This window comes from Molossus molossus, unplaced genomic scaffold (assembly GCF_014108415.1).
Source record: "Molossus molossus isolate mMolMol1 unplaced genomic scaffold, mMolMol1.p scaffold_m16_p_7, whole genome shotgun sequence".
NCBI lineage: Eukaryota > Metazoa > Chordata > Mammalia > Chiroptera > Molossidae > Molossus > Molossus molossus.
Genome location: NW_023425401.1, coordinates 63,589,986 through 63,613,990, shown reverse-complemented (window position 1 = coordinate 63,613,990; position 24,005 = coordinate 63,589,986). Strand labels below are relative to the sequence as shown.

The 24,005-nt window shown below is 39.4% G+C and overlaps 1 protein-coding gene across 14 annotated transcripts in view; it reads left to right on the top strand.

Moving 5' to 3' along the window:
- VPS41 (VPS41 subunit of HOPS complex) overlaps positions 1-24,005 on the top strand; it is a 240,507-nt gene that overhangs the window by 112,056 nt on the left and 104,446 nt on the right. For all 14 annotated transcript variants that reach the window (XM_036247664.1, XM_036247663.1, XM_036247674.1 and 11 more), the window contains 3 exons: positions 1,959-2,078; positions 3,188-3,334; positions 18,586-18,652. In XM_036247664.1, the coding sequence (XP_036103557.1) occupies positions 1,959-2,078; positions 3,188-3,334; positions 18,586-18,652 (334 nt within the window). The remainder of the gene's footprint in view (positions 1-1,958; positions 2,079-3,187; positions 3,335-18,585; positions 18,653-24,005) is intronic.

Sequence of the window (24,005 nt, the reverse complement as noted above, 5' to 3'; positions counted from 1 at the left end):
TTCTCCTCCTTTCCCAAATTTCAAATCTGTCCTATCACAAAATACTAACCATATTCAGGGACTTCTAGGCTCTTAGGGAGAGTCTGAATCACAGAGGTCTCTAATAAGAAACTGAAAGACATGGTGCTGGTGATTTCTTATTTAGGATCTGGGCTGGGAGAGGATGAGAAGGGTTAGAAGGTCTTTGAGAGGATATCCTGAATCTGTCTGATGGAAAGACAGGACTCCATGTCAGTAAAAACCCTGCCTGCATTCTCCACTATGGATGTGTGAGACCACCTTTCTTTTTCTTGGATAATAAAGAACTTCAAACACTAATATGCACTTAAAAGTGACCATACTCTGCTTATTTGCGAGATGGACACTTAATTTTAGGACATTTTTCTTTATTGTACTTTCTTACTATATGAACTTAACTATTGAGAAAGATGGATTAAAAAATATAAGTAAAATGTGCATTTATTCTTTTTCTCCTATTAACCTATTTTCTCCCATTTTTGGAGGTGGGAAGGGACACAGAATATACTTAGGTAAACCGAAAATGGCTCTGATAATAGGAATTTTAAAAATTCTGTTATGGAATCTGTCATCAGCATTGGCTTTTATTTATTTATTTATTTTTTTATTTTTTTTATTTTTTTATCCTCAACCGAGGACATTTTTCCATTTTTTGTTCAGATAGAGCGGGAGGGAGAGAGAGGAAGAGAGAGAGAGAGAAACATCGATGTGAAGGGACACATCGAGTGGCTGCCACCCGCACGACCAACCAGGGCTGGGGACAAACTGCAACCGAGGTACGTGCCCTTAGCGGGAACCGAACCCGGGTCTCTCTGTACCGCAGGTCGACGCTCTAACCGCTGAGCCAAACCGGCCAGGGCCAGCATTGGCTTTTAAATGGTAAACATATTTTAGGATTACATGTGTGAAGTTATATATTGTAAGTTATACATTGTATAAATTATATCATATATTTTAAGTTATATATTGTACACATGTCTTTTCTTAAAGTATTTAAATTGGATATATCAAGAAAAAATATTTTATTGTACCCTTAATAATACCTGAGTTATTAGAACTATAGTCTCAGGGATTTGGACCAGTTATATTTGGTAATAAAACTTATCCAGCAGGTATTTCTTATTATAGATTCTTCCCCTTAAAATAAAGGCCCTAGTACTCTGAACTTTTAAAAGAAATTTAATCTTTTTTTAAATACATTTTTATTGATTTTTTTTTTTTTTTTTTTAGAGAGAGAGGAAGGGAAAGAGAGACAGAAACATGTGAGAGAGAAACATTGATCAGCTGCCTCCCATATGCCCCCCCGCCCCCTACTGGGGATCAATCCTGCAACCCAGGCATGTGCCCTGACCAGGAATCAAACGGGGACCTCTCAGTTTATGGGACAACGCTCAATCCACTGAGCCACACTGGCCGGGCAAAAAGTTTAATCTTAACGCAAAATTCTCTTATGAAATAAATTACTGCTCAAATGTCATTTAAAAATTATTTTTCTTGGGTTAAATGGAAAACAAACTGCTTCTAACTATTGTGGTTTAATCTGTAACTAATATTATTACTTTCAGGGGAAAATTATGAGGTTTTTATTTCCCAGTTTACCAAAAAAATTAAATCTTGGGCAATCTTTTGAAGAACATTTTGTGATACAAATCTTTTGACTGACTGAGGTGACGCCATGAATTTTGGTATTTTGGTGCCATCTTGTGGCTTGACTTTGTAGTAACTTCAACACTAATACATTTTTAAATAGTGTCCTGGGCAGGATAAAATGTAGTGAAAATTCTTTCCAAAATGCAAGTTATGTAGTACTATAAGTCTGCATAAAAATTATTGAGAATAACTTTTATGTCATTTGGTCAATGGCCATGCAAAAATAGTAAGGAAGGAATCTAATACATGCTTCTTGGTTTCTAAAATTCTGTTTTTATATTTGTCCCTAGCTACTGCTTTTTGAACGGTCTTGGATGAGCAGATGGAAGTCTTCTGTTCTACATGAAGGGGAAGGGAACATAAGGAGTGTGAAGTGGAGAGGCCATCTGATTGCTTGGGCCAATAATATGGTAAAAGCATGTCTTCATCTTCCTAATGCTTCTTCAGAGCCAAAAGAGTAGCAGAACTGAGAGGGCTATAACAAAGGGAAAAGATATCACTTGTTGTGGTGGTCATTTCTAAAAGATACAGATGGTAATTCATATCATACCTGGAAAGTTAAAGAAATTAGATTGCTCTTGGCTTTCATAATATAGTAACTCCCAACATATTCTGGAATCTATTTTAGAGGAAGAAACCCGAGGCATGGAGAATCTCCAAGAAAATGAAAAGGCATCTTAATAATCGAAGGGCTGCATTGGGAATGTGATCTTGAAAATACCTTTTGCCTATTAGCCAAGGGCAAGTAACAGTTGATATAAAACAAGTGCAGAATATTGCTGATTGCATTTTACTCCCAGCATAATCGCAGGAAAAATATAGGCCTGCCTTTTAAAAAGTAGGTCATGATTTTTGGTGCTACGCTTACTTAAAGTTCATTCATTATGAGTTAGAACAAATAGAAAGTTTAAAAATCACTTTTTGACATCTGGCATATCGTTTGGAATTTCAAGGTGTAACTTAGCAAATTAGTTCTGTTCTGTTCTCCCAGAATCTACCTTGCTATTCAGGACTTACTTTTCCTGGATCACAGTAAAGGTAAACCTGTGGCCTCTTGGTTTATGTTTAGTTAGCTGTTGCTCGATATTTCCATTTGAGTACTTTAAATGTCAAGTGTAGTTTTCTTTACCTAGTAGATTTTCAATTTCAAAGTGTTTCTAAAAAGCACACTTCATTTTGAAGTAAGTGGAATGATACAATTAGAAATGTTACTTGTCTGTCATTTTGGAAATGCACTTGTTGACATCTGTACATTTCACATTTGTGTTGTACTTGAACCACTGATGCCATCCACTAATAAAATTGCTTTAGTCCAGAAAGAAGCATAGGGTTTTTCTTTTGTTTGGGATTCTCACAGGTTTGTGTGGAGTAGGAGCATTTTCCTTTGCATGACTCCCAGCAGTGCTCAGTAAACACTGTCAGTATTTGGCAGTGCTGGTTATTAGTAGTACATAGCAGTATTTTTTGTTGCTTTTTTTTTTCCTGAGTAGAGGATACTTAATGCTATTTTATGTTCCAGGGTGTGAAGATTTTTGACATCACTACAAAGCAAAGAATCACCAATGTGCCCCGGGATGATATAAGTCTTCGCCCAGATATGTATCCCTGCAGCCTCTGCTGGAAGGACAGTGTGACATTGATTATTGGCTGGGGGACTTCTGTCAAGGTGGTTTGGTTTGTCTTATGAGTCCATATTGTTATAGATCTATCAAGATTGTCCAAAGGAATATGAGTTCTTGAATGGCTTCCTGCAACCAAACTATTTTCACTTGAGGATTATCGTCATGTGATAATCATTTAATGCTCAATCCTTTCATATGCAGAAGTTTTAAGATAGTCTTTCTTTACCATGCCCTGGGAACAAGTTGTGAACTTTTGTATGTTCACAGTGGTGCTGCTTTTTAAAATCTATTTTAAAATTTTCCATAACTCAGTTGCCCTTGCCTATTTATAGAACAAGTGATTAATTTTGTGAATTCATCAGGTTTTCCTTGCTCTGTTGTTCTTCACATTTCCCTCAGCTTCTTCATTAGAGCTAATGGTGGAAAAGAAGGATGAAACGAATTCATCCTGCTTTCTTGGTAATGATATGAAAGGGTAGAGGCCAAGACTTATTATCGATAAGATTTGGGACTATTTTGTGGCATATAACTATCTGCCCTTTATGCACCTGAATAAATAAAATTTAGCTATTCTGTAAAAAAGGCCCAAAGCTCATTCACATTTATTTTATGAATGTCAGTGCTTGTCTCACGTACTTCAGAATCAAAAGTTGTTTGTTTCTCTTTTAAAATGTATAGTTTAATATGAACAAAATAAACTAAAAATTAGCTGAAGTAAAAGTGTTATGAGAAAGTATCCCAGCAGTAGTATAATGGAAGAGCTCAGGCTTTAGAATCAGACAGACCTGAGGTCAATTCCGACTTCTGCATTTTCTTCTTGTGTGATCCTCTCTCAGACTTAATCTCCTCATCTGCAAAATGGTAATACTGATAATTCTCACACCATAAGTTTTGTGGAGAATTAAATGAGGTAATGTATATAAAGAGCTTAGCACAGAATCTGACATATTGTGCTTAATAAATATTGACTGTCATTATTATGTCATAAAATTCTAGAATAGTCATGAAAGAGACATGGCTATTTAAAATTTATTTTTCGCCTTGGCTGGTTTGGCTCAGCGGTTAGAGCGTCAGCCTGCGGTCCAGAGAGACCCGGGTTTGGTTCCCGCTAAGGGCACGTGCCTCGGTTGCAGTTTGTCCCCGGCCCTGGTTGGTCGTGTGGGTGGCAGCCACTCGATGTGTCCCTTTCACATGGATGTTTCTCTCTCTCTCTTCCTCTCTCTCCCTCCCGCTCTATCTGTACAAAAAATGGAAAAATATCCTCGGGTGAGGATAAAAAATAAATAATAAAATAAAATAAAATTTAGTTTTCTCTGGAACGGGGATGCATAAAAAGTAGTATTGAAATGCTTCTTATTATCAAAACAAGTATAGTTAATGTGGAGGTTAGGTCCTTCTGACTCTTACATTGATATAATTCATTTTCTCTCTTAATTCAACATGTCAGTTGGGAAGGGACCAGCCTGGAGCCCTGGTCTACCTCAGGCTGGCCTACAGTGTGTGGGTTCTGGACTTTTTTCAGGAAAGATTTCACAAAACAAGTCCAGGTGATTTTGAGAGTATATTTATTAAAGCTGGGGACAGTGAAACAAAGGAAGGACTTCGGGTAGAAGAAGCAACAGCAGAGAGCCTAGGCAGTGCTCTGCGCCATAGAAATTTTATAGCAGAGAAGTGAGCCAAGTGGGGCTGCTTTTAGGAGAGAGAAAGTAAAAAGTGCGTGCCCAAAGAGGGACATGCGTGTGCTGTAGAGCCAGCGCACCGGACTTCTTGAACTTGAGGACTTTCACCTTTCTTCTACAGGTGAGAATCTTAGGGGAGGATTCCACCAGAATAATCATCAGCTTTCCAGGTGCATTTTTAATATGATGATGCATCAAAATGAGCATATAGGGAAGTTTGGGATTATTCTTTGGTTGGCTTTACTGTTTCACTTTTATCTTGGGTCTGTCTGGCTCTACTTGGGTTTTTGTTATTTGTTCCCCTGACTTCATCTGGCTGTGGGTTTGGCTGGCTCAAATGGAGTTAACTGAGTCTTTGTTCTTCATCTCCCTGACCAGGGTGATTTAAGTTATTTATTCTCTGATTAGGGAGGAAAGGTATACAGTCGGCCCTCGTTTATTGTGGTTAATCAATTCCAGACTCTATCGTGATAAATTAATTTCCATGAAGTAGGATTCTTTATTTATAAATTGAATATGTTCGCAGTTAGAGCATAGAAAATCTGTTTATGACCTTCAAAATATGTTTTTAACATTATTAGAGGCCTCTAGACATGAAATAACACCCTTTAGTCACCATTATACTCATGTTACCCAATATATTAGACAAAATAAGAGAAAATAAGACATATTAGATGTTACAAATATCAAATTATTATTATTGTACATTTAATTGCACACACGAACAGTTCTTACAACTACTAACCTATGAAAATAGTGCAATTTGTTCGATGATGAAGTGATGAAGATGAAGAGATATACTTCACAGCTAAGAAGAGCAAGGTTACTGCTCCTCTGAAGCACGACCTCAATAGGAGAGTCTGCAGGTGGTGCACTGTCTTCAGCAGGTGTGTTGTCATCTTCCTCCATCGAAGGAGCACTAGGAGTAGGCAGTGGGTGTCTGGGTGCACAGCTGAAGTATATCGTGATAGGCAGTTGCTGGCGCTATCTTTTCATATGCATGAGGAGGCTTTTGTAGGGTTCTATCGCTCCATCAAGCGCATTCCAGAACCGCAATGCACACATCATTTTTGGGTCCCATTCGCCATTCATGTCCTGTACTACCTTAATAGTTCTCACGACTTGTGAGACACGCTCAAGTGCTTTTTAGGCCAACTTCCTCCTCCTGACCCCCAGGAATCTCTGGCTGCTCTTCCTCCTCCTCACTTGCAGACTTAGTCATCTCTACCAGATCCTCGTCAGTTAAGGGATTCGAATGTGTCTCCAGCACCCATCCACATGTTCTGGATGATACTTGCCCTCCTCAAGGATCTTCTGGAATGTGTTGTTGCAGGCTGGTCAGCAGAGGCAGCTTCTCCATGGAGAACGACACTCTTCAGATGATACCTCTTCTGGAACTTCTGAAACCAATCCTGCTGGCCGTGAAATCCATGAACGTTGCAGAAGAGGGTCCTGGTTGAGGTTTGTCTGCCGTAAAGCACTGATAGAGCCGCCTCACCTTCTTCCGGATGACCAGTGAATCCAACGGAATGTTTTTTTTTTTGCGGTTGTTGCTGATCCAAATGGCTAGGGCAGACTCCGTTTTCACTATGAACTTATCACGACTTGTCATGACGAGCTTTGCTTTGCTGTTGAAAGAGACAGTAGCCGTTGTGAAGAATGCCCTTTTCATCTTTACGGATGGAGCGAATGGTAGACTCATTCAAGTTGTAATGGCAGGCAATCTCCACGATTTTTTTTGCCATCTTTGATCATATCCAAGAGTTTCCCCTTCTGGATGGTAAGCATCTTCCTCCATTGCTTAGTTTCATTGTCAGAAAGCTTAGAAGAAGCAGCACACTTAGGAGCCATCATGTGGCTTAGGTAAAAGATCTCAAAAATTGCAAACACTTACAAGAGCAAAGATGCTTCCGATGCGTATTGATGTAGAAGTATATATGAGAGATATGAACTTGCATGAGGCTGAGCCAATCAGTGGCCAGGATAGGAAGAGGATAGGGTAGCCAATCAGTGAACAGCACACTCTAATTGGCTTGGTTTCATCACACCCGATTTTTTGGAAAAAAGTTATTGCCCAAACACAAGGAGTGGTCAGGCGGTTGTACCTGGTGTTGAAGGATTCCTGGGGTGCTCGAATACATAGGCTGACAGTCCATATGTACAGTAATTTTAATTGTAATACAGGGGTGTATAATTGACTCAGACAACTGAGCGCACACTATCATTTTCAATGTCTCGATCAACTTTTTAATAAATATATTTGAAAAAACCACGATAGAGTGAAGCTGCTAAAGTCGAAGCGCAAAGTGGCGAGGGACGACTGTAAACCATTTGCTCTCAGGTGTTCTTGGTTGGGAACGATAAGGTCTTGCAATTCACTAGCTGGCTGTAAGTTTTTCAAATTTTTTGGGCTTGTTTAATTATCTTGTCTCAGTTTTCCCATTTCGCTTGCCCAGAAATTTTCCTAGCTTCTTACTATCCTGCCTCAAACATACACTAATTCTTTTCATGTGTTACATAAACAGTCTGATTCACACTGAAGATAACAGAAAGGAAGTTGTGCTCAGAGTCTAGGATAAAAAAATGATTCCGCAATCTCACTATCCATATGTGTTGTCAATCATGAAAAAACTTGTATTGTGGATATTTGTTAAGTTCTTTAAATGGACCAAGTGGCTTTTTTGCGGTTTTATTTATTTATTTTTATTTATTTATTTTTTTACTAATTAATTTTTGTTACAGATATTTCTTTTTCCCCCACAGATTCCCTCCTCCCCCTCCCTCCCTGCCGTGTCTCCAGCTTTATTGTCCATGTCCATTGTTCATGCATACATGCATATAAGTTCTGTGGTTTATCTCTCCCCCACCACCCCCTCTTCAGGGGATTGTCAGTTTATACCCCACTTCCACGTCTCTGGGACTACCCCATTCCTCAGACTGTTATGTTGATTATATTCCACAAAGAAGTGAGATCATATGATACTTGTCTTTCTCTGTTTGGCTTGTTTCACTTAGGATGATACTTTCCAGGTCCATCCATGTAGTCTCAAAGGATAAGAGATCTTTCTTTCTTACACCTGCGTAGTACTCCATTGTGTATATGTACCACAGCTTATTTATCCATTCGTCTACTGAAGGACATTTGGGTTGTTTCCAGATCTTAGCTATGGTAAATACTGCTGCCACAAACATGGGGGTACATATATTCTTTCGGATTGGTGTTTCAGGCTTCTTAGGGTATATTCCTAGAAGTGGGATCACTGGTTAAATGGAATTTCAATTTTTAATTTTTTGAGGTAACACCATATTGTTTTCCATAGCGGCTGCACCAGTCTGCATTCCCACCAGCAGTGTACTAGAGTCCCCTTTTCTCCACACCCTCGCCAACACTTGTTGTTTGATGATTTCTTGATGGCGGCCATTCTGACAGGTGTGAGGTGATACCTCATAGTTGTTTTAATTTGCATCTCTCTGATGATTAGTGATGTTGAGGATTTCTTCATATGTTTCTTAGCCATTTGTGTGTCCTGTTTGGAGAGGTGTCTATTTAGTTCATGTGCCCATTTTTTAATTGGGTTCTTTGTCTTCTTTTTGTTGAGTTCTATGAGCACTCTATATATATTGGAAATTAACCCTTTATCTGATATATCATTGGCAATGATGCTCTCCCATACAGTGGGTAGCCTTTCCATTTTGATGATTGTATCTTTCTCTGTGCAGAAGCATTTGAGTTTGATGTAGTCCCATGTGTTCATTTTCTCCTTTGTTTCTGTTACCTGAGGTGATATATCAATGAAAATTCTGCTGCGTATGATGTGTGAAATTTTGTTGCCTACAGTCTCTTCTAGGATTTTTATGGATTCATGACTCACATTAAAGTCTTTTATCCATTTTGAGTTTATTCTTGTGTAGGGTGTAAGTTGATGGTCTAGTTTCATTTTATTGCATGTTGCTGTCCAATTTTCACAGAACCATTTATTAAAGAGGCTGTCCTTACTCCACTGTATGCTCTTGCCACCTTAGTCAAATATTAATTGAGCATATTGCCTTGGGTTAATTTCTGGGTTCTCTGTTCTGTTCAACTGGTCTATAAGCCTGTTCTTATGCCAGTACCAGGCTGTTTTGATTACAGTGGCTTTGTAGTATTACCTAAAATCTGGTAATGTGATCCCTCCAACTTTGTTCTTTTTCAAGATTGCTGTAGCTATTCCAGGTCTTTTTTGGTTCCATATGAACTATTGAGGTACTTGTTCTAATTCTGTGAAGTGTGCCGTTGGTATTTTTATGGGGATTGCATTGAATCAATAGACTGCTTTGGGTAGTATGGACATTTTAATGATGTTAATTTTTCCATGCCATGAACAGGGTATGGGCTTCCACTTTTTTATATCTTCCTCTATTTCTTTTTTCAATGACCTGTAGTTTTCTGCAAATAGGTTTTTTATTTCTTTGGTTAAGTTTATTCCTAGATGTCTTAATTTTTTTGCCGCAATGGTAAATGGGATTGTCTTCTTAGTTTCTCTTTCTGTGAGTTCATCATTGCTGTATAAGAATGCCATCGATATCTTGATGTTAATTTTGTATCCTGCTACTTTGCTAAATTCATTTATTAAGTCTAGTAAATTTTTGATGGAGTCTTTGGGGTTTTCTACGTATAGTATCATGTCATTTGCGAATAATGACAGTTTCACTTCCTTCTTTCCAATTTGGAACCCTTTCATTTTTTCTTCCTGTCTGATTGCTGTGGCTAAGACTTCCAGTACTATGTTAAATGAGAGAGGCAAAAGTTCCAGTTCTTAAGGAAAATGCTTTTAATTTTTGCCCATTGAGTATGATGTTGGCTGTAGGTCTTTCATATATGGCCTTTATTATGTTGAGATATGATCCCTCTATTCCCACACTGCTGAGCGTTATTATCAGAAATGGGTGCTGGATTTTGTTGAAGGCTTTTTCGTCACCTGTTGATATGATCATGTGGTTTTTATTCTTCATTTTATTTATGTGGTGTATCACGTTTATTGATTTGCGAATATTGTATCACCCCAGCATCCCTGGGATGAATCCTACTTGGTCATGGTGGATCATTTTTTTGGTATATCGCTGGATCCGATTTGCTAGTATCTGGTTCAGGATTTTGGCGTCTATGTTCATGAGGGATATTGGCCTGTAGTTTTCTTTCTTTGTAGTGTCTTTTTTTTTTTTTTTTTTTTTACGTGAAAGGCACACATCGAGTGGCTGCCACCCTCACGACCGACCAGGGCCGGGGACAAACTGCAACCGAGGTACGTGCTCTTAGCGGGAACCGAACCCGGGTCTCTCAGGACCGCAGGCCGACGCTCTAACCGCTGAGCCAAACGGGCCAGGGCTCTTTGTAGTGTCTTTTTCTGGTTTTGGAATTAGAATTATGCTGGCTTCATAAAACGAGTTTGGATGCCTTCCTATCTGACTTTTTTTGAAATAGTTTGAGGAGAATGGGTGTTAGTTCTTCTTTGAATTTTCGGTAAAACTCCCCCATGACGCCATCCGGGCCTGGACTTTAGTTTGCTGGGAGAGTCTTGATTACCTCTTCAATTTCTTCTGTTGTTATTGGTCTGTTCAAGGGTTCAATCTCTTCCCGGTCCAGTTTTGGGAGACTATGTGTTTCTAGAAATATGTCCATTTTGCTTAGATTGTCGAATTTTTGCCATATAATTGTTCATAGTAGTTGTTAACGATCTTTTGTATTTCTGTGGTGTCAGTTGTTACTTCTCCTTTTTCATTTCTGATTTTTTGTATTTGGGTTCTCTCTCTTTGTTTCTTGGTGAGTCTAGCTAAGGGTCCATCAATCTTGTTTATGTTTTTGAAAAACCAGCTGTTTGTTTTATTGACCCTTTGAATTGTTTTTTTGGTCTCTATGTCATTTATTTCTGCTCTGATCTTTACTATTTCCTTCCTTCTACTTGCTCTGGGGTTTTCTTTTTGTTTGCTTTCTAGTTCTTTAAGTTGTGAGGTTAGATAGTCTATTCGAGATTTTTCTTGTTAGTTGAGGTCGGCCTGTAGTGCTATGAACTTTCCTCTCAGAACTGCTTTTGCTGCATCCCATAGATTTTGTGTTGTTGTGTCTTCATTTTCATTGGTTTCCAGGAAGTTTTAATTTCTTCCTTGATCTCCTCGGTGACCCATTCATTGTTGAATAGCATGCTGTTTAGCTTCCATGTGTTCAAATGTCTTTGTATGTTCTTCTTGCAATTGATTTCTAGTTGCATGCCATTGTGATCTGAGAAGATGCTTGATATGATTTCAGTCTTCTTGAACTTGTAGAGACTTAGTTTGTACCCTAATATGTGGTCTATCTTTGAGAATGTCCCATGTGCACTTGAAAAGAATGTGAATTCTGTAGTTTTGGGGTGTAATTCTCTGTAGATACCTATGAAATCCATTTGGTCTAGTGCTTCATTTAGAGTCTCTGTTTCCTTGCTAATTTTTTGCCTAGAGGATCTATCCAGTGCTGTCAGCGGGGTGTTGAAGTTCCCTGCTATGATTGTATTGCTATCGATTTCTCCTTTGAAGTCCTCCAGAAGATTTTTGATATATTTTGGTGCTCCTATATTGGGTGCATATGTTTATCAAGGTTATATATTCCTGTTGGATAGATCATTTCAATATTATGTAGTGGCCTTCTTTGTCTCTAGTTATGGCCTTCATTTTGAAATGTCTTTTATCAGAAATGAGTATTGCTACCCCAGCTTTTTTTTTCCTTTCCTTTTCCTTGGAAGATTTTTTTCCCTCCCTTCACTTTCAAACTATGTGAGTCTTTTGTTGTGAGGTGGGTCTCTTGTAAACAACATATAGATGAGTCATCCTTTCTTATCCAATAAGCAACTCTGTGTCTTTTTATGGGAGCATTCAAGCCATTTACATATAAGGTGATTATTGATATGTACTTATTTATTGTCATTTTTGTTTGATGTGGTTTCATTATTCTTCCAATTTTTCTTGCTAATTACAGCAGTCCTTATAACATTTCTTGCAGTGCTGATTTGGTGCTAATGTATTCCCTTAGCCTTTTTTTGTCTGGGAAGCTCTTTATTTGACCTTCTATTTTGAATGATAGCCTTGCTGGGTAGAGTAGTCTTGGATTCAGATCCTTGTTTTTCATGACCTTGATTACTTCATGCCATTCCCTTGTGGCCTGTAGTGTTTCTTGTGAGAAGTCAGCTGAGAGCCTTATGGGGTTTCCTTTGTAGGTAACCTGTTGCTTATCGCTTGCTGCTTTTTGGATTCTCTCTTTGTCTTTAATCATTTAGTAGTTTGATAACTATGTGTCTTGGTTTTGTTCTGTTTGGGTTCTTCTTACTTGGGGCTCTCTGTGATTCTTGAACTTTTATGCCTTCTTCCTTCACCAAATTAGGGATGTTTTCTGTCTGATTTCTTTGATTGTATTCTCTAACCCTTGATCATTTTCTTCTTCGTGGACTCCTATGATTCGAATATTATTACATTTCCTTCTGTCCCACAGTTCTCTGAAGCTGTCTTCCTGTTTTTTTAATCGTTTTTTCCTTTTGGTTTTCTGATTGTTTGATTTTTTCTACCCTGTTCTCTTATGCACTGATCCTGTTCTTAGCTTCCTCTACTCTGCTATTTAGACCTTCCAATGTGTTCTTATTTTCTGCTATGTCATTCTTCATTTCTTCTTGGTGGTTTTTAATTTTCACCTGGTTGATTTTCAACATTTCTATATCTTTACTCATGGTGCTCATGTCCTTACACATGCTGTTGACCTTCCTCAAGATCATGGCTCTGAATTCTAGTTCTGTTAATTTGCTTAACTGCACCTCATTTATCTCATCTTAGGTAGTCATCCGTTGTTCTTTCATTTGGCTTTTGTTTCTGTTTTTCACCATTTTGGCTATCACAGTGGGCTTTGGAGTCTGCCAGATTTTCCCTGTGTGTGTTGGTGTTCTGTTGTTTGTGGCTCCCTCTTCTGGGTTTGGATGAGGCAAGGAGGACCCACTTTAAACACCACTGTCAAGTCTTAACTTTCCTGGTTAGAGTTGGTAGTCCAGGGAATGGTAGTTATCCTCTAGGTTTTTTGCCTCGAGGCTATTAGTAGTGGTCACCTAAAGAACCTTGGTTTCTGAGTTGACTGAAAAACTCCCTCAGGTGCTCAGTGTAAGAGGATTTCCTGAGTGTGGGGCAGATGCTGGTTGTAATGGGTCTCAGTTAGCATTTCAATGGCCACCAGGTGGGGTTGAATCTCCGAGGGAGGGGCCGCCACCTCTTCCCAGGGCCAGGTAAGGAGTAAGAGGACCAAGGTCCTGTGTGGCTGCACTCAGCAAAACCTCTGAGCACCCTCCAAATCCCGAGTGTCCCACACAGTTCCAGTCCAGTGTGCTTTCTCTCTGCTGGAGCCAAAGGTGAATGGCTGCTGCCAATTTAGCCTCTGTTCGGGGCTCTGCGCCTTCGAGCTGCCTGGGACTTTAACCCGAGGGCGCTGCTCCCAGCTAAGGGCGGCAGAGGCTGTGGTACCAGCTGAGGGTGTAGCACCCACCCGAGGTCGCAGGCCCCAGCCCAGGTCATAGCACCCAGCCGAGGCTGCCTCAGGACCCAGCCGAGGCAGATGCTGGTCCCAGCCGAGGCCAGAGGACCCAGCCGAGCACACAGCTTCCAGCTGAGGCCGCTGGCCCCAGCCGAGGTCACCGGACACAGTTGAGGCAGCAGCAGCTTCAAGCTGAGGCCGCTAGACCCAGCCTAGGGCGTAGCACCCAGCCGAGGTTGCAGGACTCATCCAAGGTGGCCGCTGGTCCCAGCCGAGGGCGCAGCTTCCAGCCGAGTCACCTGGTCCCAGCCCAGGCCGCTGTGGACCGTGGGCTCCCGGCCCCCTCGTGCATCCTCGCAAGCCTACCAGGATTGAGTCAGTGTTCCTGGTTATGTGGTCCTCCAAGCTGTCTTTCTGTTGCCCCTTCCTGACGATTTGTCTTTATTTTCGATGTAATTCCACTTTGGTCCTGGGAGATGGTCTGTGTAGCTTCCATTCACTCCGCCGCCATTTTTTCTCTCTCGTTTTGTTGTTTTAAAGTTGTGCTTTTTCTTTTCTTTTGGTGAAAACCAAGAAAAATTAACCTGAAGGGACACATAATAAGTTTATTAATCTACAAGAAATGCTTTTTTCTATTAGACTGAATAATGAGCCCCAAGTGCAAGTGCTAATTCCCACAACCTAGAAACATTCCTTTATATGGCAGAAGAGTATGGCAAAGATGTCAATAATTAAGGATCTTGAGATGAGAAGATTATCATGCATTATCTAGGTGTGTCCTAAATGTGGTCACACATGTCCTCAAAGAGGGAGTGCTACCACTGAAGGGGGAAGGCATTGTGAACACAGAGGCAGAGGCCTGAGTGGAGTGATGCACCCAAGGAATGCTTTTGGCCCCCAGAAACTAGAGGAAGCAGGAATTCTAGATTATTTTCTAGATCCTCTGGAATTTTGGCCCACTGAAACTGATTTCAGACTTCTAACCTATAGAACTATGAAAGAATTAATTTCCGTTGTTTTAAACCACCAAGTTTATGGTAATCTTTTTTTTTTAATCCTCACCCAAAGATACTATTTATTCGTCTTTATCTTGAGACAGAGTGGGAGAGAGAGAGGGAGAAGAAGAGAGAGACACATTGACTGGTTGCTTCATGCACAACCCTGACCAGGGCCAGGGACCGAATCGCAACCGAGGTACGTATTCTTGACTGGAATGAAACCCTCGACTCTTTGGTCTGTGGGTTCAAGCTCTACTTTTGAGCCAAACCAGCCAGGACGAGTTTGTGGTAATCTTTTACATCAGCCACTAAAAATTAATGCACTTTGTGCCCAAATTACAATCCAGGTCATTATTTTCATGTCAAATGTTTCATTTTATTGGGGATTCCTCTTCTTCAGACTCAACTAGTAGTATGCTGAGTACTTCTCAGTGGAGGATCTTACTGTGTTCTGTTGAGGTAAGATAGGACATAATCTTTTCTCTCAGAGAGAGAGCAACCTTGTTGGGAGGAAACCACCACAGTGTAGCCAAGTGTGTAATAAGAGTTAACCATTTCATTCGTTCATTCATTCGTAGGACAATATTTACCAAGTTCCTGTGACTTGCCCATCAATATTCTAGTGTTGCAGATATATAAATAAATAAATGGGTGAATTTCCTCCCTGGGCAAATTTATATTCATTCTAGTGAAGGGAAATGGACAATAAATAAACATGCCATGTTGATGGTGGATATCAAGGGGAGTAGTTAAACAGGAAAATGGGGAAAGGGATCAGAGGTAGGTGTTATTTAATTTATGGTAGTTCAGGGAAGACATCTCTCATAATTTGTGTGTCATTTGGGCAGAGATCTGGAAGGAGGAAGCCATGCAGCTAAGGGAAGGGGGTTCAGCAGAGAGAGCAGCCAGGGCAGAATTTTTGCGGCAAGGGTCTGATTGACGTTTCTTTTCTTTCTCTTGTTAATCCTTACTCTAGGATATTTTTTTCCATTGATTTTTAGAGACAGTGGAAGGGAGAGAATGAGGGAGGGAGGGAGAGAGAGAGCGAGAGAGAGCGAGAAAGAGAAACATTAATGTGAGAGACACATCAGTCGGTTGCCTCCCACGTGAGCTCTTACACAGGGACTGGAATTTGAATCTGCAACCCAGGTACATGCCCTTGACCAGGAATCTAACCCGTGCTCCTTCATTGCATGGCCGGCACTCTAACTGCTGAGTTACCTGGGCCAGTATGATAGGCATCTCTTTATGGAACATAAAGGAGAACATCATCACCAGAGTAGATGAAGAAGGTGACACTAGAGAGAGAGATGTATATGGGTGTGTTGTGGTGGAGCAGATCATGTAGGGGCTCATAGGCTTTTGTGCAGTCTTTGGCTTTTAATTAAAGTGAGTTGGGAAGCCAGCAGAGGGTTTGAATAGTGGAGTTAGTTAAATGGTCTAACTTAGATTTTAAAGGATCACTCTGGTTGCTGTGTGGAGCTAAACAGCAGAAGTGCAAGGAATAGTGGAGACTGGTGAGGAGGCTACTCCAGTAACCTCAGTAAAGCATGGTGTCTTGGACCAGCTGGTAGGGCTGGCAAGGAATGACTGGATTCTGAATATATTTGAAGGGTAGACCCTACAGTATTTGTTCATGGTTGGATATGACGTAAGAAAAAGAGAGAACACAATAGCATTGTTTTTGCTTGAGGAAATAGGAAATGAAGCTACCTTTTACTGAAATCTGAAAGACTGCCAATGAAGAATGCTTGGAGGGGAAAAGTCAGGAGTTGTTTTTTATGGTTCCACTTGAGATGCCTATTAGACATGTAAGTGCAGAACTGGAGGAGAAAGTTAGATAAAGAAAATTAGTGTTCCTAGGTAGGAAATTCGCTGTTAATATAAAGGGCCCTTGAAATCATTGATCTGCTCTTATGCAGGACATGAGCTTAAGGAAGCACTTTGCTGTTTGCCCCCTGCACCTGCTGCTACCCATCTATGAGACAGGTGCTGGGGTAAGAGCTCAGACTAGAGAATTGAGGAGGTTAGAGTCGAGTCATGGCCTTGCTGTCAGTAGTGCTGTGTGTCCTTGTCTTCAGAGAGGCTGTGTCATGGCCAGTGATACACCGTTTAGCTTTGGCATTAGTTCACTTCTTCCAGGAAGCCTTCCTCCCCAGCCAGTAGAAACCCCTGCTCTGTACTTCTGCACTTCCCCATCATACTTGAGTTAAATGCCTTACTTAATTGTGTATCTCCCCCACTGGACCATAATTTTCCTAAGAAAAAGGCTATGTCTGTTTTACAAAGCCCTTAATTTAGAATGGTGCCCACAGTTGTTCAAAAGTGTTAGTTAATACTGCGCGCACACACATACACAGGTGGGCAAAAGTAGGTTTACAGTTGCATTGTGATATTTTTTGAGTTAATAAAACTATTGTGATAATAATGATAACCCACATGTCTTTCTACAAATGAACAAATGAGCTATAAACCTACTTTTTCCCACCCTTGTGTGTGTATACACACAGACACACACACACACATATTCATATTTTCTATTATTATTATTATTTTTTTTATCCTTACCCGAGGACATTCTTTCATTTTTTGTTCAGATAGAATGGGAGGAAGAGAGAGAGAGAAACATCGACGTGAAAGGAACACATCGAGTGGCTGCCATCCCCACGACCCCAATGGAGGCCGGGGACAAACTGCAACCAAGGTACGCGCCCTTAGCGGGAACCGAACCTGAGTCTCTCTGGACCGCAGGCTGATGCTCTACTGCTGAGCCTAACCGGGCAGAGCTATTATTATTTTTTTGTTGTTAATCCTCATCTGAGGATATTTTTCTTACTGATTTTTAGAGAGAGTGGAAGGGAGGGAGGTTAGGGGGGGAGAGAGAAACATTGATGTGAGAGAGACACATGAATTGGTTGCCTCCTGCACGCATCCCAACCAGGGCTGCAGATTGAACCTGCAACCCAGGCATGTGCCCTTGACTGGGAATCGAACCCGTGAGCCTTCAGTGCACAGGCTGAATCTCTAACCACTGAGTGTCACTGACCAGGACTCTATTATTATATGTTAAACCCTTTGAAATATTACTCTCTGTGTACTTTTATAAGTACATTAAAACAGTTGTTCATTTGGCTTTGTGGAGTATTCTTGTTAGACAATTGAGTAGTTTCCCTAGTAAGTGTGGACAGAAGAATAAATAATATCAAAGGTCTAACAAGGAAAAGAGATGGAAATTGTGAACATTGGGGAAGTAGGGAGGAAATTGTCTGAGATGGACAGTAGACAAATGACACAAAACAATTAAGGGAGAAAATGGCTGGTCATGTCTAAGTATATGCTTATACCTCCATAGCCACAGGTTCAAGTCATGTGTCAGAGAAAGCAAGTACTCTCACAGTCACCATGTAGCTGGACAGCACTTGGATGTATGTATCTAACAAACCAAAGAAAACCTTGTAAAACTGTACATACCCATGGACCTGTCAATTCTACTTCTAGGAATTTATCCCAAGGAAACAAAAGTTCAGAAGTTTTGTATCCAATTATGTTGATTATACTATTGCTTGCATTAGAAATAGATAGATGCAAAAAAACTAATGTTTAAAATAGGACTGATTAAGTAAATTACAGTATACTTATGTAGTGTAATGCTATAAAGACATTAAAGAATTATGAAAGAATATTAAAATAATATGTTAAATTATTTGTAGTAAATTGTTAGGTTTATAACATATTTTTTAGAAAGATGGTTAATGGTGTTCACTTTGTGCCGGGACAATGAATAGTATTTATACTGTTCCCTTTGGGTTTTTCCATATTTTAGAGTTTTCTATATTGTAGCTATATTTCCAGTAGCAAATATAAAAGAGCACAATAAATACTATCTAAAGAAAAAGGAAAAAACTCGATCTCTGAAGAATATAAGTAATAATTGCTGTATGTTATTGAAATTAATTTTTGCCATTTAAGTCAGTGGGTAGATGGTGTGCACTCCATCTTCAGTGCTACATGGTTAATTCAATGAAAGTATCATATATTGAATGAAATGTTATGAGGTTTTCCATCAAATTAATAAAATAACCTATGAATTTATTTTCTAGATATGCTCAGTGAAGGAACGGCATGCCAGTGAAATGAGGGACTTGCCAAGTCGATATGTTGAAATAGGTATGCCTCTATAAGTATAAAACTTCAAAGGAGACTCCATTTTGTTAAGGGGAAACATAAGACCATATTCTTCTTTAGGCCTTATCACCTGGGACCTTAATGAAATAGGTCAGGAAGCTTTTAAGTTTTGAAACTTCATTATAGAGACCCTTTTTTCTAACTATATTTCTAATTTTTATCCGATAATTTTGTAGTTGGCTTTGAAGTTGAGTAACCATTGGTTTGGGCTCTGGTTCTGTCTACCACCTGGATTTTGAACAAATTTCTGTCTGTCTAAATATTCTTATCTATAAAATATGGTAAAAAATACACATCGCACATGTTTGTAAGAATTCCAAGAGTTAATGCATGCACAGCTCATAGCACAGTACTGACATCTGTCAACATATATCTTCTGAATGTTTATTTCCATCATTACTGATCTGGTCCAAACTGCCATAATCTTTTTTTCTGGATCACTGCAGCAGCCTCCTAACTGGTTTATCTCTGTCCCTTGTGAATTACTGTAATCTAGTCTCCCTAGTGCAGTTAAAATACAAATCAGATCATGTCACCACCCTTTAGTCTTCTCCTTTTGTTCTTACGATAAAATTAAGACTCTTAAACATGACCAAAGGGTCCTGTGTCAGTCCTCATCTCCCAGTCTGACATCAGCCAAGCTTCTCTTTGGTCTCTGCTGCAGCTACACTGACCTTCTTTCCCTCTGTTTAGAATGCTCTTTCTTCTTTACTTCATTGACCTTTAATCATCCTCAATCACACCTCAGCTCAAGTATTGCTTTCCTGAGAAAACCCACTGGACCTTGCTAACTAGGTCACATCCTCCTGTCATGGGCATGTGGAACCTCCTCTTTGTAGCACTTGGTTCAGTTGCTGTGATTGTTTGATTATTCATTACATTTCTGTATTCCATGAACTTTAAGCGTCGTTCAGAGTACACACTTGGTTCGTCTTTGCTCAGTGTTTGTGTCTCGGACCTGGCACTTGGTAGGTGCTAAATAATACTGTGTTGAATGAATCATTGACTCTGGGAAAGAACTGTATGGGAGAAGTATGCCACGGGTGACATACCACTTACTTCTACAACTTAGTTTTACAATTTAGTACAAAAGTTATTCAGATAGAAAGGATGAAAATTGACTGATTTGTCAATTAAACAGATACAGTAAAAGCTGTTTTTCTATCATTTAGAACTGAGAGTAATAGGAGACATATTTGTATGACAAGGAAAGTTTTGCTGACTTACAAGTTAGCAGAAAATTTTACTTATTTGGATAATGAATGGGGAATATAAATTTGATGGGTCGTTGTAACAAAGTAAAGCTGAGATAAATCATTTGCACATCACTCCATTTCTAAAAAACTAAGAATGACTTATTACCCACATGGCTAATATGGTTACAGCATTTAAATCTGGGATATTTTATTTATTATTATTTTTTATTTATTTTATTTTATTTTTTATTGATTAATTTTTGTTACAGATGTTTCTCCTTTTTCCCCCAGATTCCCCCCTCCCCCTCCCTCCCTGCCCCTTCCCCAGATTGTTGTCCATGTCCACTGTTCATGCATACATGCATATAAGTTCTGTGGTTCATCCCTCCCCCACCTCCCCCCTCTTTAGGGGATTGTCAGTCTGTACCCCACTTCCGCATCTCTGGGACTACCCCATTCTTCAAACTGTTATGTTCATTATATTCCACAAATAAGTGAGATCATATGAAACTTGTCTTTCTCTGTTTGGCTTGTTTCACTTAGGATGACACTTTCCAGGTCCCTCCATGTAGTCTCAAAGGATAAGAGATCTTTCTTACTGCTGCGTAGTACTCCATTGTGTATATGTACCACAGTTTTTTGATCCATTTGTCTACTGATGGACACTTGGGCTGTTTCCAGATCTTAGCGATTGTAAATAGTGCTGCTACAAACATGGGGGTACATATATTCTTTCTGATTGGTGTTTTATGCTTCTTAGGGTATATTCCTAGAAGTGGGATCACTGGGTCAAATGGAAGTTGAATTTTTAATTTTTTGAGGTAACACCATATTGTTTTCCATAGTGGCTGCACCAGTCTGCATTCCCACCAGCAGTGTACTAGAGTCCCCTTTTCTCCACACCCTCGCCAACACTTGTTGTTTGATGATTTCTTGATGGCGGCCATTCTGACAGGTGTGAGGTGATACCTCATTGTTGTTTTGATTTGCATCTCTCTGATGATTAGTGATGATGAGCATTTCTTCATATGTTTCTTAACCATTTGTATGTCCTGTTTGGAGAGGTGTCCATTTAGTTCCTCTGCCCATTTTTTAATTGGATTCTTTGTCTTCCTTTTGTGGAGTTGTATGAGCACTCTATATGTATTGGAAATTAACCCCTTATCTGATATATCATTGGCAATTATGCTCTCCCATACAGTGGGTAGCCTTTCCGTTTTGATGATTGTATCTTTCGCTGTGCAGAAGCTTTTGAGTTTTATGTAGTCCCATGTGTTCATTTTTTCCTTTGTTTCTGTTGCCTTAGGTATTGTATCAGTGAAAATTCTGCTGGATATAATGTCTGAGATTTTGTTGCCTACATTTTCTTCTAGAATTTTTATGGATTCATGAGTTACATTTAAGTCTTTTATCCATTTTGAGTTTATTCTCATGTATGGTGTAAGTTGGTATTCTAGCTTTATTTTTTTGCAGGTAGCTGTCCAATTTTCCCAACACCATTTACTGAAGAGTCTGTCTTAACTCCACTGTATGCTCTTGACACCTTTGTCAAATTAATTGAGCATATTGTCTTGGGTCAATTTCTGGGTTCTCTATTCTGTTCCATTGATCTATCTGCCTGTTCTTGTGCCAGTACCAGGCTGTTTTGATCACAGTGGCTTTCTAGTATAACATGAAATTTGGTCATGTGATCCTACTTTGTTCTTCTTTTTCAAGATTGCTATGGCTATTCAAGGTGCTTTTTGGTTCCAAATAGACTTTTGCAGTGGTTTTTCTAGTTCTGTGAAGTATATCATTGGTATTTTTATGGGGATTGCATTGTATCTATAGACTGCTTTGGGTAGTATGGGCATTTTAATGATGTTAATTCTTCCAATCCATGAGCAAGGTATATGCTTCTACTTTTTTTATATCTTCCTCTATTTCTTTTTTCAATGACCTGCAGTTTTCTGCAAATAGGTCCTTTCTTTCTTCGGTTTAGTTTATTCCTAGGTATCTTAATTTTTTTGCTGCGATGGTAAATGGGATTGTCTTTTTAGTTTCTCTTTCTGTGATTTCATCATTTGTGTATAAGAATGCTGTCGAGCCCTGGCCGGTTTGGCTCAGCGGTTGGAGCGTTGGCCTGCAGTCTGGAGAGACCCGGGTTCGGTTCCCGCTAAGGGCACGTACCTCGGTTGCAGTTTATCCCCGGCCCTGGTTGGGTCGTGTGGGTGGCGACCACTCGATGTGTCCCTTTCACATCGATGTTTCTCTCTCTCTCTCTCTCTCTCTCTCTCTCCCCCTCCCACTCTATCTGAACAAAATATCGAAAAATATCCTCTGGTGAGGATTAAAAAAAAAAAAAAAGAATGCTGTTGATTTCTTGCTGTTAATTTTGTATCCTGCTACTTTGCCAAATTCATTGATTAAGTCTAGTAAATTTTGGATGGAGTCTTTAGGGTTTTCTATGTACAATATCATGTCATCTGCAAATAATGACAATTTCACTTCATTCTTTTCAATTTGGATCACTTTTATATTTTCTTCATGTCTAATTGCTGTGGCTAAGAATTCCAGTACTATGTTAAATAAGAGTGGCGAAAGTGGGCATCGCTGTCTTGTTTTCAATTTTAAGGGAAATGCTTTTAGTCTTTGCCCATTGAGTATGATGTTGGCGGTAGGTCTTTCATATATGGCCTTTATTATGTTGAGATATCATCCCTCCATCCCTCTATTCCCAGATTGCTGAGGTTTTTTATCAGAAATGGGTGCTGATTTTGTCGAATGCTTTTTCAGCACCTATTAATGTGATCAGATGGTTTTAATCTTTCCTTTTGTTTATGTGGTGTGTCACGTTTATTTATTTGCGAATATTGTACCATCCTTGCATGCCTGGGATGAAACCCACTTGGTCATGATAAATAATGTTTTTGATATATTACTGGATCTGGTTTGCTAATATTTTGTTAAGGATTTTGGCATCTGTGTTCATCCGGGATATTAGCCTGTAGTTTTCTTTATTTGTAGTCCTTTATCGGGTTTTGGAATTAGGATTATGCTGGCCTCATAAAATGATTTAGGACGTGTTCTGTCTTCTTGGATTTTTTTGGAATAGTTTGAGGAGAAAGGGTATTAGATCTTCTTTGAATGCTCAGTAAAACTGTCCTGTGAAGCCATCTGGGCCTGGACTTTTTTTTGCTGGGAGTTTCTTAATTACATCTTCAATTTTTTGTTGTTGTTATTGGTCTGTGCAAGTTTTCTATTTCTTCCTGGTTCAGTTTTGGGAGGCTGTGTGTTTCTAGAAATTTGTCCATTTCTCCTCAATTATCCAATTTTTTCATAGTATGTTTCAATGATCCTTTGTATTTCTGTGGTGCCAGTTGTTACTTCTCCTCTTTCATTTCTGATTTTGTTTATTTGGTTTATCTCTTTTTGTTTCTTGGTGAGTCTGGCTAAAGGTCCATCAATCTTATTTATTTTTTCAAAGAACCAGCGTTTTGTTTCATTGATCTTTTGAATTGTTTTTTTAGTCTATATGTCGTTTATTTCTGCTCTGACCTTTACTATTTCCTTCCTCCTACTAGCTCTGGGTTTTCCTGTTTGTTTACTTTCTAGTTCTTTAAGTTGTAGAGTTAGAAAGTCAATTAGGAATTTTTCTTGTTTCTTGAGGTAGGCCTGTAGGACTATGAACTTCCTTCTCAGGACTGCTTTTGCTGTGTCCCATAGATTTTGTGTTGTTGTGTGTTCCTTTTCATTGGTTTCCAGGAAGTTTTTAATTTCTTCCTTGACCTCATTAGTAACTCATTCATTGTTTAAGAACATGCTGTTTAGCCTCCAAGTGTTTGAATGTTGATTCGTGTCATAACATGTGAGAATGGTAAATGGGATTTGAGAATGATCGATGTGCACTTGAAAATATTGCATACTCTGCAGCTTTGGAGTGAAATGTTCTGTAAATATCAATGAAGTCCAACTGATCAAGTTTGTCTTATAAGGACTCCATACCCTTGTTAATTTTTTATCTAGAAGATCTATCCAGTGGTGTCAATGGTGTGTTAAAGTCACTGACTATGGTCGTATTGCTATTGATCTCTCCCTTCATGTCCTCCAGAAGTTTTTATAATATATTTTGGTCCTCCCATATTTGGTGTGTATATGTT